We start from the raw sequence: 16,103 nt of genomic DNA, 5'->3' as shown, positions 1-16,103 counted from the left end.
CTTTCATTCACATGTACGTTTCTATGTAAATTGCAACATAAACTATACATCCACAGGTCAGGAATAGAATCTTTTGGACAACCCGCAGCAATCCTGCTTTACACCATCACTTTGGTCATATTCAAACTTATACAGCTATCTCTTGAGTAATTGTCTGTCCCATCTGTTCTGGGTTAGAACCGATAGATTTTCAGTATATAAATTACTTTCCTTAATTATGATGATTTCTGAACCCTGAGAAATTAGAAGAAATTAATCCAACCAAAAACAAAATTAAAATACTTGGAGTTTCTTCAAACTCCCATTCTAAGCTTTAACTATATTAATTATACTTCATATACTCTCATCCTGAATTATGTTTGCCTTCTTTACTTTTTTCCTCAGATGATGATGATATGAATTTGCACATTAAAAGAAGAAAGTAAATGTCGCAAAATCTCCATTATCTTCCCTTGAGTTTCTTAAAAAAATTCTTTAAGAACCCAAATTTATTCTTTAACTCACTACTACTATATGTATATGCTATTCCTAGCATAAAACTCATCTGTACTTTTGGGAAAAGCCCAGGTTGTAACAGTGATACTTATATAAAAGACACATAATTTAGAGATATAAGGTTCTTTAATAAGCATTTTATTTACACTGAAGTAAAATCAACACAATACAAAATTACATTTATGAAAAATTCAGTGATTTTTGACTCAATTTCTTTTCACATATTAACAAAGTAACAAGTGTCTCTCAACAATACAGAAATCCTCACAGTCCAGTATTAACACTACTGTTACCACATAGTGGATCTAATGCATAGATCCCAGACTCTTGTGTATGGCTAACAAAGAATTGGAAGGGTTTATCCACTGGTAAAAGAAAATTCAGCTATATTTTTTTAAGATAATGGGAAAGTGTGTTTAGGACAAGTATGATCAGCAAAGTGGTACTGGGGTGACATGGAAACAAAAAGCACAGCACATAGATACGTTGCAAATTTGGATTTTAAAAGATATGTACCTCAGGCCTGGTGCCTCACAATGGATTTCTGGATAAGAGTGACCAGAATGACTGACAATGTACTGAGTCATCTTCAGAGGCTTTCAATATGCATGCATTCCCAGAGTTCACTCTGACTAAATTATATAAATGGCATGCAGTCCGTATCTATGAATCTTTAAGAAAGTTCAAATAGAGAGATGGTTACTGAAGGTCAGACCATGAGTTTTAACATAAATATGTCAGGCCTCGATCTTCAAGATTTCTTTGATCTTTATTATTTTATTTCTGCTTCTCTTAGAGCAGTGGAAGAGGACTGGCCCTGGAGTGTTGCCCAAATTAAAATGGGTGGAAGTAAGTGGTCTCTCAGCCTCAGTTTTTCTATCTTTACTAGAACCAATGGGAAAGTGTAAAAGAAGAGAGATCAACCAGCACATAAAGAAATATACTTACATTATAATAATACTTTTATAGTAATAGGTATAGGTAAAGGATTTTACCTAAGGAATAGGTAAAATTATAAAATAATGCATCATAAAAATAGCAAAACGTGTCCTCCAAAATACTAACACTGTTGGCAATGAGCCTGCTTCTGTTTTAAAATCATTTTCAGATCTTTTTTTTTCTTTATAATACTTTAAAAAGGACAAAGCTTTCCCATAAGAGTAGCTTTCCAATACGTTACACAGGATTCTATTAGAGACGTAGTCCTATCTGAGTTATTTAATTGAGAAAAGAAGCTGGAGTTGGTACTTTTTGATGATAATAATCATAACCATAATCACATTGATGAAAACAATAACTGATTTTAGTGAAGTTTTTTCTTATTCCTTCATTTAGTGGTTCAGAAGTACAATTGTCCCTCATTTCATAAACGTAATGTATTCCATGGTTCTCGAATTGATGGTGACCACACTCATGGTCATGCAGGAAGATGACTGTGGTCATGTTCGTCATCTGATTCAGAGTTCACAAACCAAATAAACAAAAATTGCCAAATTCTTTGGTTTATGAACAAAATTGTTTGCAAATACAAGCGTTCATGAACAGAGACATCACTGTACCTTTTGTCTTCTACCCATGTCTGTTATGTTCAAAATTCTGGAACAAGTCATGGAAATACACAATGCATACTCTATGGTCGCTTTCTGAGAACAAGGAACAATTCTGGAAGATCCACAAATTAAAATACCCTTGAAGCACCAAAGCCTTGTGGTTTATGTCTCAAAAATACTAAGTCAATCTTGCAACCAAATTTCAACCTTGGTTGCCTTGGATCCAAGTCTAGGACTCTGTTTACTATAACTTAATACTAGTTTCTTCATGCAGTTGACAAGTACAGAAATCAGAGCCTTGCAGTCTGTTTCTCAGCTAATATTAAAATTTATCAATCTGTTAACCTTTTCTGTATTTTGAACTCACATACCACACTGTTGTACTGTTTTCTTGTCATGCTTAAATCCCAGATATTTTTCTCCTGTGTTTCCTCACCCTGACAGCAGCCTCTCACAGACACTAAATGAAAGAATATTACAGGGTTGGTCATAAGCGTTTCCCACATGAAGCCATACACAGTTGTGAGGTGTGTTTTCCTGGGTAGCTGTACTTCGGATTTGCAAACTGTTAAAATAAAATACAGTGATATAATTATCACAACCGAAGTAATACTAGTTCATAGAGCTGAAATCAAAATGATAGTGAACAAAATTTAAAGGGTCTATATTACTGGAAAAGGAGCCCGAACTTAAACTGTTTTGATTCACAAGTGCTAATAGAATTGACTCCATAATTCAGGCAGAAAAATGACTCAACATTTTTCAGGAAATACCACTAGCCACATAAAATTAAATTAAGCCCCTGAGAGAAAAGAAAGCCTATCAAATATTCTATAGAAAGTTGATTATTTACCTTTCAGTCTATTACCTAGATATTTATCAAATCAAGAAATAGTTTAATGAAATTACTATTGACTGTATTTAATTATTAGACCAAACAGAAGAGTTAATGCTGAAGACAATCTAGAAATAAAAGAAGAAGCAGAGATGTCAAGACCACTTAAAGGCAGGACAAGCATCCTTCTCCATTTTACTGCATCCTTGAGGCAGAATTTTAATATAACACATGTAGATATTTATAATAATTATTACTATGGGTAAATGGAAGCACAGCCCTCTTCTATTTGCTCTTCAGTCTCCTGAAGAAGCCATGTTAATTAGGATTAAAGAACATCACTGAGCATCCATGCAAAAATTGCAATGTAGAACTCCTTGCTTTGGATATCTATCTGTTCTTGATCTCAAGGTTGGAAGACAGAGAATCTACTTAGAAGTGACTAAGACTAAGATCAGTCTTATTTTGATCCAGGCTTCAAGGAGAACTCTGACTGATGTTCTCTAAATATTGCCCTTGATACTCAAGTAACTAGATTAAGCTGCTGTCACTCAGGAAACCAAGAATTAGTAATATATTTTGGTAGTTAATTTGATTGCCAATTTACTGATTTGAGAGCTGTCTTACGGATTAGCTCTGGGTACATCTGGGTAGATCATGGAAGTATGATTTGGGGACTATATCTGGTTTGTGGTCTCTTTCTCTCTGAATCTCCCCCAATCCCTGTTTTCTGGTAGCCACAAAGTAAGCAGTTGTGTGTCATCACACTTTCCACCACATTGTTTTGGCCTCCCCAATTGACCATGACCTGAAGTTGTATCTGTATTTTGTCCTCTGAATAGGAAAGGCTACTAATACAATATCAAAGCACTGACGTAGACCTGTGCCTGTGATTACACAGGATTGCTTACTTGCACATTTGTTGCTACAGTAAAGTAAATTCAATTTAAAAAACTGCAGAAAAGTACAAAGTTGATTTCGTAGATTGTTAAAGTTCAGTGTGCTTGAGTCAGTAGTAATTAAGCAGTCCTAAAATACAAATATGATCATACTCAGTGGTTTGTGTTTTTCACATTGAAAATTATCTGCCAGGAGAAAAATACTAAGCTACTCTATGAACTTCAAGTTAATTTCACAAGCATTTTAAGACAAATATTAAAACACTTATTGGAAATATTGGAATAAATCAACATGACTAAAAGATGGGAGAAAAATATAAAAGAAACAATTATCAGACATATGTGTGAAAACTTTAAAGTTTCTAGGAATTGAAAAACAATATTGAGAGTATAGCAAAAAAAAATGGGAATTATAAATGGCAACAGGATAGTTTTGGAAAAGACAGATAGAATTATAGAACTGAAAAATTCACTTAAAACTTAATGGAGATTTTTAAGATCTAATTAGCCAGTAAGGAAGAAAAACTGATGGATTAGAAGATATATGAGAAGTAAAAATCAAAGATCAAAACAAAAAACGGAGAATGATAAATGCAAGAAAAAAAAAAAGAAACACTGAGATACGACTGCAAATGAGTCTATAATAAATGAAACTGGAGTCTAAGAAAAACCAAGGATGATTAAGAATTTTCTAAAACTGAGAAAAAAAAAAACAATTTTAAACATGCAAACAGAAAGTCTTTCAAATACAATAAAAAACAGGTAAGAGTGAAATAAAATCTAATGACTCAGACAAGAACAAATACTCAATTAACATGTGTTTTATAAAAGTCAAAATGATGGGGCTGGGGACTTAGCTCAGCAGCATAAGCACCTGCCTTGTAAGCAGGCAGTTGTGAGTTCAATCCCTGGTACCAATAAAAAAAAAAAAAAAAAAGAAAAAGACAAAAAAAAAAAAAAGTCAAAATGACAATTGTGTGTGTGTCTTTTGTTACTTTTTTTTCTGTTTTTTTTTTTTGGGGGGGGGGTACCAGGGATCAAACTCATAACCTACACTTGCTAGGTATATGCTTATGCCACTAAGCTGAACCCCCAGCCTGTGTTTTGTTTCTTATGATACTGCAGGTGGTGGACTTTCACACTGATTCATATACTCTACTTTTTTAACAAAAATTTTTTTGAGACAAGCACTGACTTAAGTCACTAATTTGCACAGGCTAGGCTTGAACTTGTGATATTCCTACTCCACCTCCCAGAGTGCTGAAAATAAAGCTGTGTATCATCACGAAGAATCAACTTCTGTCTATTTTCTAGAGAAAATATGAAAGCATGCTCTTCAGTTTAAGAAAAATGACTAAAACCCAAAAAATAAAAAGCATAAATATGCAAGTAAATGTAAATGAACATTAAATACATAGACATGTTTATGTGTTTGCATGTACACATATATAAAGAAATATATCTTTAGTGAAGCTATATTTTGCTGAATCAAAGAGGACATCAACTGTAAAGTGTACCACTAATTCCTTCCAATACTATGAAATTTTATCCAAGATAAGGAATATAAGACACTGCAGAAGCTAGAAATCAAAGGGTTATTTTGTTTTAAGAGTGAATAAAAAATAAAACTGCCAAACAGAAAAGTGTAAGAAAATGTTGATCCCTTGGTCTTGCTACTCAGTGAATATGAGAAGAAAAATGTAAGTGCCCTGACAAACTGATATGCAAACTAACACTCATATAGTTCTTCTTTAAATTCAACAGAAACTCAAGCAGGGCATTTAATTCAGAGTAGCCTTAGGTTTTTGTGGCCCCTCTTTAATTGACAGAAGCAAATGCTAATGACAGAGCTCAACTTCAGTTCTTTTACAATAATTATCAAAGGCCATCATAAGATATAGATTACTTTCACAGATATAAAAATGTGAAACTGGTGTGTTTAGTAGTATTAAAATATACGTATATAATAATAAAAGAAGTAGGGAGAGACTGAACAGAATATTCTAAGAATGCTACATTGATCATGAAAACTATAAAAAGTCCAGTTGATATTACACTTTGAATTACAAAAAATAGACTTTGATAAGTAAAGAATACATACTATAATCACTAAAGAAGCTACTATGTAACTAGTAAAAGAATTTCAAATTAGGAAAAAAGAACAGGAGCAAAATTTAATAAGTATTAAATCGGCCTCCAAAAAAGGAAACAAAGAAAAGAAAATGTAACACTGAATGAGCAGATACAACTCTAAATCTACATATTCCTAATAATATAGTTTCACTATATCATATTAAATGCTCACAGAACTGTGAGTATGATCATAGTGGGTATTTTTGACACAATTATCTTATATGGGAAAAGCAAACACACAAAATGGCAGAAATAACATCACATGCAGTAAATTTGTTGATACAGAGAATAACCTGTGATTACAGTGAAAATCAGAAAGCATTTTGAACTTAAGTGACAATAAAAGTGTATTAAAATTATATAGTTTTAAGTGAAGAAAAAGAACACTTAAAGTTCACTAATCAAGCATCCAAGATGAGAAATTAAAAAGTAGCAAATTAAACATATACAATAAAATTAGATAAAGGAAGTAATAAAGATGAGAATCAAAATTAATGAAAGAAATGATAAAGAAAATCACCAAAGTCAAAAGTTGTGAGATTTTATTGAGGGACATTGATTAAATTGAAACATATACCTAATGAGATTAAGGGAAAAAAAGAAATACACACACACACACACACACACACACACATGCTGGCATACACATTAATGATAGGAACTTATTCTTAGACCTTGCTACCAGGTATTATGCTATAATTTCATATTCTATGGATATTGAGAGAAAAACAAATCAATTGCAATGAGAAAGACTTCAACACACGATGAGGAAAATCCCTAATCATACAAATGTAAAATATTTTTAAAACTCTTTAAAATGAAAGATGTCATTTTTAGCCTAATGATAATAGTTCCACACTACGTGTAAGACTTCATGTTAGTCATTTTATTTTTATACCCTGTTTCTCACAATTCTAAGTGGTAGGTACTCTTTACAGTCTTATTTACAGATAAGAGCAATGAGATTCATGAGAAATAATTGACTTATTCAGTGTCAGATGAACAGTGAGTGGGCTGAAGTCTGTGCTCTTAATCCCCCACATGACACTGAGTAACAGAGTCTGCTCCTGGAATGAACAGTTTCCAACAGATGCCAGACGTCCTCCTGACAGCCAAAGAAACACTAGAGTGGACAGCACTATCCCTCTTCCAGTCTGCTCTCCACTCCACCCATCACCTCTCACCACTGAATCTTTCTTTTTGTCTTTTGATCAGTAAATCCGGTTCTTAAATACATGCCATGCTTTTATCTATTTGAGAAAGTTTTGCCTTTGGTTGTACTTACAAGTTATAAGAAAAAGTCGATCCATCATCCCAGACCCATAATGACTCAGTCTGATTGCGAGAAAGGCCAATCCAAAAAGAATTATTAGGATAGGAAGACATTTGTCCTACTATAAAATCCTGTAGTGAAACAAAATACAAATACACATGAGATAGAGAAATGTTATTATAGACTTGGAAAAAAAATAAAGACAACACACTTGGTAAACAATGCATGTGTAACCTAGAAACAGCTACCAATAATTAAATCATTGTCATTTAAATTTCACACAAAGAATAGATTGATAATGTAAATTGAAAATAGATTTGTAATATCTGTGGGCAGCCTCTGTTCAATGAAATCAATAAAATTCAAAAATGACAAGGTCTCTGGGAGATTTTGTAGTTGATAAGCCACAATGTAATCCATATTTAAAATAGAAATTAGTACTAACCTTTTCCAGAAATGTCTTTCAGAATTGGTTAGAACCTTAAAATTAATTTTAGTCTCAGGTGGGCATGGCAGTGCACACTTGGAATCTAAGTGCTTGGCAGGTTGAGGCAGGAGGATCACTGTGAGTTCAAGGTCAACCTGAGCTACATAAAGGAGTTCACTGCCAGCCCACACTATATAGTAAGACCCTGTCTGAAAAAAAAAAAAAAGATATAATTTGATACCACTGCATGTTTTATAAATAATTTGGATTTCAATGAAGATATTTAATTGTTGTCAAATTTAAGATGATTTGTTGGTAACTTTAGGCTTGTCTAAATGCCACACAGATTTCTAATATAACAGAAATCTGCCAAATATCTACCTTTGCCTAATATTTTCTTTCATTAACATTAGTATCAACTGGAAATATGTGATACAACATTAGGGAAATAAAACTGGCGAGATGTGAATGTAGTTGCAGAAATAACAAATTAGTTCAGATTTATGATATGAAATGCTTCATATTAATGTTTTCCATAGTTCAGCAGATGCTTACCTTTCATTCATGATCAATTGGAACTCCTATTTTTTCTGAAAAATTCCTTATAGCCACAGGATATTACTATACTCATATATTATTGGTTATCAGTATCAGATATTTAAGTTTTAACAATTAATGTTTGGTTAAACAAATGCTTATGAAAAACTAGTAATAGCAGTTACTTTTTAAACCTTTTTACTTCTCCCAGTATCTTGAAAGTGCAAGTAATTTGTTAATTATATTGTCATTGCTACAGTTTTTCATCAGAATTCTGGTGAGCAACAAGAAATTTTCTACTTTAGTCCTTCAAATTTAGAAATTAAAATACAGGGCTGGGGATTTAGCTCAGCGGCATAAGCACCTCCCTTGCAAGTGCGCAGTTGAGAGTTCAATCCCTGGTACTGATTAAAAAGAAAAAAAGGAATTAAAATACAAATTAATCAAAATTATCAAAGGCCTGATTATTCTAGTAAATATGGAGTGTGTATGAAAGGATTTGAAGTGAAACATGATTATTTTTAATTAATTATATTAATTGAATACATTATACCCTTGAAGTGCTTCATATTTGCTAATATTGCAATTACAGAGTACACTGAAAATAAGTTTCTCTGAGGGAGAATATTATCTGGAATTTTCTAATCAATACAAGAGCAGATTCCTCACTTGAGATCCTCTACCTGAAGGCTACACTTACAAATTCTTTCAAGGTGTCTATCTTCAGAAGATGAGAGCCCAGCTGAGAGCACCTTCTCTTACTTCCGTACCAGGAATCTAGTGAAATGCTAAAGAGATAGCAGCTCTTCTCATGTGCAATCCAATTAGGCGGGCAGGTGCTGGAAAAGACTCCTGGGAAGAAACGATAATAGCATGAAGTTCAGAGAGTATCGTTTCCTTCTTTCAGAGCAAGCACTAATCATCTCAAGAACACTTAATAAAAATCAATGAATCATCATTATACATTTTGTTTTCAATTCAAACTATAAGGATATTATTTTACAAAATAATTTAAATATCCTTATTCTTTTAAAATTTAAAAATTAGTTGAACAATTATACTGTTTTAGATAGGCATCATCCTTTCCTTTTTGACTTGTCTTCCGTTATATCAAATTCACACTAGAATTGTCATTGGGGTACTCAGTAATTTGATGTTACATATCATCATGTTATTATATGGTAAGAGACACATTGCAAATTGTGGTATTATAAAGCTTGAATGCCTAAAGGAACTATTGTATTTCAAAGTACCTCTGATTTGTATTATTAGCTACTTGATAGAAATTGTGAAGAAAGAGAAATCCAGAGATGAGAACGTCAAGTGAAAAATATTGTCTTAATCAATTATAATAATAATATGATCAAAAGGGAAGAGTATATATAAAATTATAATTAAATCAATGAAATTGTGTGATTAAAGTCATTTAAAAAGAATTTTCAGGAATGAGTGTATAAGGTCTATCTCTTTTGTACATTTCTAATGAAGTATCTTAATTCTTGCCAACATTTTTATTTTTTTACTTTTCTCCTACCACTCTTCTTTTCTCATGTTCCATTTTTCAAAAACATCAATTCCCTAGGGGAAAGAATACCTTTTTTTAAAATCCTGTGCATCAAATTGTACAATCTCCTGTAAATCTATGGAAACAGTGATAATCAAGTTACTGATTTTTAACAATCCAACTTGTACATGGTGAGTGATTTGCATGATTTCTTTTGCAATACACTTTATATACAACAGAGACACATTAAACTACATTAATATTGATGAATATGCTTGCATTGCATCATGATCACTGGATCTGAGCATACTTAAATTCAGTTAATTCCCCTATCCCAGGCCTTAACACCAAGTTAATTCTGTTGAATGAAGGATTCCATTACACATTTAATTCTACCCTTGCCTGTGGTTTTGAAAGCTTTGGTAGAAGCCGCATTCTCTTGTAAAGATGATTTTGTGGGTTGATTTTGGTACTCTTTGTTTCTTGACAGAGAGTTGTCTTTCTCCAAAAGATTGCTCCCTGAATTGGATCGCCAAAATGCTTTATATACCAAAAAACAATAGCAGTGACAGAAAAAAATTCACTTGGTTATGCTTGAAATTTTAAACTTCATATATAAATGAAATACGAAGGGATACATGTTTGATTTATAATTGATAGAAGATAAACTGTGGTAGAAAGGTGAAGAAATTGACAGACAAAATACTTAGAAAAAATAACTTCTATAAAGGAGTTGTGAAAAAAATAGATAAAGTGAATGAGGAAGACAACAAGAGAAAAATAACATAATTAATTATAACCGAGAAGGCTGGAAATGTTAACGCTTCTATTTTTTATTATTAAAAAATGAAAGCTTTTCATGACCCTGCTTGATAGTTACAAAGTATATGCAACAAATATTATTTAATAAAGAACTATCATGGAGACTTTCTGAGGGCTCAATAATATTTTATTCACAACAGAATGCATGAGGTATAAAGTCTAAGAAAATCTATTCATCCATCACAAAATGATTACTTAGTAAATGTCTATGGCAATTCTTAGCATATTCAAAAGAGTTTATACTAATCGTCAGATATAAAATACCTTCCCCAACTCATTAGACTCATGCAAATAGCTTTTAATCCCTCTAGAAAATTTAGTTCATTAAGAAATAGCATTATATCATATTTCTTTCTCCAGTTCTACAATTTTCCTTCCATTAATTTATCATTCATAAAACCCAGTTTTGAAACCATGTATTTAAGGAAATGAATAGAAAAATATAGTTAAGAATATGAGTTTTTTTTAACCACAGGTTACCTAAATTTCTAATCCTGGTAGTACCACGAAGAGACCCTCTCAGTCTCTCACTTCTAAGTGAGGCAGGATTTAAAAGAACTGACTCAATAAATAAGGTCAATATACAGAATAATTTAGTTTATGATGTCAAACACTTTAAAGAGGGCCTGGAACACATTAATGCTTATTAAGTGTCTATAGCTGTTATTAATTTTCCCAAACACTTACCCAAGGAACCCAAGACCACAGCTATCACTAGAATAATCAAGCATAAAATTCCCAAAATCACAGCAATGAGCCGCCAAGCAGGAGATGCAGCAGGAATTCCTGAGAGTCCTAAGGAAGAAAAAAATTGAATGAGAAAAACTAATAATGGGACACAGAGCATTTTTATTACACAATGGGTTAAAATTCTGAAGGTATTCATTAACCATTGGTATCTAGATAATCAGCTTATTTAGGTTTGGGCTCTGTTTTTCCCCACTTTTAGGATACCTCTTCTTCAGTTGCTGAAACTATAATTTTAACACATTGCCTTGTTATCTGTTCTTTCTGATACTGATTCCATATTTGTTGTCAATAGGTCTTAAAACTACTGAGATTTCTCAAACTCATTGTTAGAGAAAATAGTTTCATACATGAAGAAATAGCACTGATTATCAAGAATAAACTTCACTTTGCATTTATTTGGTCCATGACTTGGACAAATTATTTTGTTTTTTTCTCTACCTTGTTTCTTTTTAAATTTTGTGAAATTAAGGTAATAGCTCAGAGATTATTATGAGAAATAAGTGAGCTAACACATGTAGGATCACCTGTTATTAAAATTATAAACCCACTATAGATTGCTTGTTATTTATGTATGAATAGGTATTACTTCTTCCTTCACCGTTTTGTCTACTTTTCTGAAATCAAGTTGCCCAAGAGAAGAATTGCGTAAGTGGTGAAAAGAGGAAAATAATTATGCAATGTGAAAAGCAAAAAGCAGAAGAAAGAAAACCTTGATGTCAAAACCTGTGATTCTTTAGAATTATCCAAGGATGATGAGAAACTGATTTTGTATTATCTCCACACCAAGAACATATCTCAGTTTTTCACTGTGAATAGAGTAAGACTATCTCATAGAATTGTCAAACAGGAGGTTTACAGTGGTGACTAAGTCACTCATTCTGAGAAGAGAAAGGTCCTATAAAGCCCTATATTTGGTTTAAGATTCATGTCCTGCTAATGGGACATTTTCGTCTAACCTATGCTTCCCTTCACTGGATACCAAGAACCTTTTGAAATCAGCAAGGAAGAAAAATCCAAATCAACCTCTTACTAACAAAACCACACGATATTTGAGTTTCTTACCCTCATTTCTGACTTCCTTTTGATCCTTTTTTAGCACGAAAATTGGAACTTTTTTCAGCTATCTCTCATTGTTTCTATCTTCTGATTTTTTTTTTTAGAGAAGGTCTTACTATGTGATTCAAGCTACCCTTGAATATGCTATGGGTGTAGCCCAGGGCGGCCTTGACCACACCACGGGCTTCCTTCCTTAGTCTCCCAAGTGCTGGGATTACTGGCATGCACTCTCATGCCTAGTTCAGGCTTCTAATTGTTATTTCCCATTTCCTAATGTTTTTCCTATATATTTGCTAAAGTTTCCTGGACATTTCTCCTATGACTGACTCTACCAAAAAAAAGCAAGAAATTACTGTGTTGATTGTTTCTACTTTGATTTTCTTCATACTTATTACCAACTCCTCATGACTGATGAATTCACTAATTTTTAGAAAAATTGTATTGGCTATCTTGAAACATAATTAATTTAGATAATAGTAATGAATCACTGTAATAGTTTCTTTGAAAAGAGACTGTATATTCAAATGATCTGCAGTGACTGTTGAAAAATATGTGTACATATATCATTGAAAATTCTACAGATCTTTAGTTTATCACACTTTCTTTATTACTATATGTTACCTGATGAGAATAAGAGTGCCAAAGGTAGAAAGAATAAAAGTACCTTTCTTGGAGCCCACAGGTGATCTGGTAGCATCTTGAGTGTTAAAGTTTAATTTAGTGTATCCATCTTCATCCACATTTTCGAAGTCAGGATGAGGGTCCATGGTTCTATAGAATTCTAATAATATTTGAGTATGATTTTCATTTTTATCCCTCCCTATGGGCCAAAAGCGAAATTATAGTCAAGTCACGTAGGATAAGTATTTACTGAAGTTTAACAAGTTGAGTTTAAGTAGTCCAACCAGACACTCAAAAACAGGAAATGAAAATGCTGTAGAAATTTTCCACTTATACGTTGAGATCCTGTTTTTGTGACTGAACCACTAAGAAATAATAGAGTCTGAATATTAGGTCATTATTTAAGACCCAATAGGAGACAAATATATAGATAAATGCAGTATATTGCCTTTTTTGCTCTTGCAACTGAAATTGGCATGAATAATTGACTTGGCCTGATATAGAAAACAAGAAATAAAGATACGCTAACAAGGAGTCAAGAAAAATCAGAACTTTAAAATGGTACTTTTAAGGAAAACTGTAGCTTCATAATACAAAATTTACCCAGTTTTCTCCCTTCCAGAAAATTCAATCAAAATATTACTAAGGTCTTAAAGACAAAATAAGCTTGCAAATTGGGCTCTGGGCCTGTGCTTTTCACAGAAAAACCATGCTTTTCTTACAAAACTCCATCTTCAAAGAAACAGTAATATTAGTGGGGACATATTTCCGCTTCAAACATGGGCAAATGTGTTTGCGTTCTAACACAGCCCACCAACTGGTAACCTGACAGACAATAGAAACTTACATCCTAGGTCACTCATCTTGAAGACAACCCAAGATCCCATAAATATACCCAGCTCCAAATCATAATTTGTCTCTAACTTGAGGGTCCTTACTTTATCTCTTTAAGCGTATAGTTTTAAATTTCTGCTTATGCATCTTACTGATATATCCTAAAACTTCTTTTTTCTGTGATGGGAGTCAGCAAGCCTACAATTTAATTCTGTGCATAGATTGGGTTAAGTTGCTTATTAGTACTTTGGGAACCTTCTAGGACCTTGTCTTAGGTCTATGTAAACTTTCAACACTTTTGAGGAAAACTGTTCTAGTCTTTTCTTTCTTTTTCTTTTTCTCTTTGTTTCTTTCTTGCTTTTTTTCTTTTTTCTTTTTATTTTTTCTTGTACTAGGGATTGAGGCTTGAATCCAAAGCCTTTGCAATAAGCTATAATTCTCAATCATTTCAAAAATTTTTTTCCAGGCATGTATCCTAGTCTCAGCCCTAACCTCCCGTTCATAGCCCTGAACACTGTGGCCTCTGTTTCCCCACTTACTACTCTAGGTCATCATTGATGGGATGATAAAGGAAATGACATTCCACTTCTAGCCAAAGCAGTTGACAGAGGTTCACTCCTCCAGTCTCTCCTCAAACTGGAAGCAGAGCATATTAAGGCCTAGCAGAAGGCAGAGACAAAAGGAGAAGAACTGGGGTCCCTCAGCCACTGCAAGAAGCATGGATAATAAACTACAATTGTATTGAGCTACAGAAAAAAAATTTTTTGAGACAGAATCTTGCTAAATTACACAAGCTGGGCTTGAACTTGTGATGCTCCTTTCTCAATCTTTTAGAGTTCTGGGATTACAGGTATGAGTCAATATACCTGACCTTGTTACACAATTTTGGTGTATTAAGTTCACCATCATTTCACTATAACTGCACTTATTCATGTATTTATTAATTCATTAAACACCTATTAAGTGTTCAGCTTTCCAACTGGCAAGAGCTAAAGGTGCCAAGGAAAATGGTATCTCCAAAAATGTTCATTGTCCAACGGAGGAAACCAGTAGGTTTATGACAGAAGGATGTCATAAAGAGATGAGGTGCATTATTGTAACAATGGAGAGAATAAACAATACCCATTGGTGTTTGTCATGGATTAAGAATGCAAAGTAATAATTATTTATGAATGATTGAAAGAGAAAGAAGATGAGCCTCCCCATCATGAGATGACTCCTCATTAATTACCCATTGAATAACTAAGAGGAAGATTAAGTTTGATATCTTTCTCTTCACTTAAACCTGTCTCTCTTATTATCTTAAATCTTTGGGTAAGATCCCTGCTCAGTTCTACACTTAGGTTTGTTAATCACTTAGGAAATATCTAACCTGATAATACAAGGTTCAATATCCCTATCATTATCTAGTCTCATCCCTCTTCAAGACAGAGGACAAGAGTAACTACAGTAATTTCTAGAATTTGCAGAGACATATGACAGCAAGTTTTAAAAGGTTTAATAACATTTTCTTGGAGTGATGCCTGAAAAGTCTACATTCGATTCCAGTCACTTTGAATGCCAGGAAAAGGAGAACCTCACAGATCTCCCCAAGACACAGTCACTTGCTAAACCTAGAAAGGCCTCCATCCCACGTACCAGAATTAGAAGTAAGCAGAAAATAGGAGACATGTGACTATTGCTAAACATAAAGCCAGACATGAAAGTGGTAGAGACAGATTTTCACTCAGTAATATTGAGGTGAGATAAAAGAAATAAAAGATAAAGAGAGAAAGAGATAGAGAGAGAAGTCATAACTAAAATTGTACCTTTAAGAAAACTGAAACTTTTGGGTCTCAGTTGAAGTCACCTAAAGTGATCCACATCAGTATTCCTGTGGTTAAATTTAATTTCCTTTCCTCCAGATCCATCACACCCAAAATTCCATGGGAGTACCGACAGTCCATAAATCGGTTTAACTGAAAAAAATAAAGAGAGGAAACTGATCCTAGGATAAAGGAACAGGTCAAGAGAATACAAACTATCTTTAAATTACTACACACACACACACACACACACACACACACACACACACACAGACACACACATAATGGGTTTATATTTGGAAAATAAACCACCATCTTTCCGAGAATAGGGCATCTTTTTCTGAGGTTTTTGCCTCTTCAAGAGAAGCACAAATCCTTCTTATTCCAGGAAATAAGTTCCTCTTTCATTTTAGGGCCCACACTCTATTTCTTTGAGTGTGTATCTTGTAATTTCTGCCTAACAAGCACTTCCTGAACTTCAACACATCATGGAAGTTCTCTTTCCACAATGGAAATCAGTGAACCTAAAAACTTATCCTATAAGAAGGATCAGTTAGACTCC

The 16,103-nt window shown here is 33.2% G+C and overlaps 1 protein-coding gene across 2 annotated transcripts; it reads right to left on the bottom strand.

Annotated features, from left to right (window-relative positions):
* Positions 1–612: 612 nt before the first annotated feature.
* On the bottom strand, positions 613–13,226 carry Clec7a (C-type lectin domain containing 7A). Of its 2 annotated transcripts, XM_013153225.2 has the most exons (6): positions 12,946–13,226; positions 11,163–11,270; positions 10,056–10,193; positions 8,850–9,001; positions 7,198–7,316; positions 613–2,610 (listed from the first exon to the last, which is right to left on the bottom strand). In XM_013153225.2, exons 1-6 carry the CDS (start codon positions 13,046–13,048, stop codon positions 2,478–2,480), a joined length of 753 nt encoding a protein of 250 aa, XP_013008679.1. In that variant the 5' UTR covers positions 13,049–13,226; the 3' UTR covers positions 613–2,477. The 2 variants fall into 2 exon arrangements, with proteins under 2 accessions (XP_013008679.1, XP_013008680.1); XM_013153226.2 differs by lacking the exon at positions 10,056–10,193 and having other exon boundaries at positions 12,946–13,220.
* Between the last annotated feature and the right edge of the window lie 2,877 nt (positions 13,227–16,103).

This window comes from Cavia porcellus, unplaced genomic scaffold, assembly GCF_034190915.1.
Source record: "Cavia porcellus strain 051 isolate PalLab524CR breed Dunkin Hartley unplaced genomic scaffold, mCavPor4.1 scaffold_27, whole genome shotgun sequence".
Taxonomy (NCBI): domain Eukaryota; kingdom Metazoa; phylum Chordata; class Mammalia; order Rodentia; family Caviidae; genus Cavia; species Cavia porcellus.
This window is presented reverse-complemented; position numbering and strand designations above follow the sequence as displayed.

What these genes read in the sequence shown, in the direction of transcription:
- Clec7a (XM_013153225.2), bottom strand. Translation starts at nt 13,048, where the DNA reads ATGGACCCTCATCCTGACTTCGAAAATGTGGATGAAGATGGATACACT. An exon ending in ACCTGTGGGCTCCAAGAAAG is followed by an intron (nt 11,271 to 12,945) that starts GTACTTTTATTC and finishes TTTCTTCCTTAG; the next exon opens with GACTCTCAGGAATTCCTGCT. An exon ending in TCGACTTTTTCTTATAACTT is followed by an intron (nt 2,611 to 7,197) that starts GTAAGTACAACC and finishes TTATTTTAACAG; the next exon opens with TTTGCAAATCCGAAGTACAG.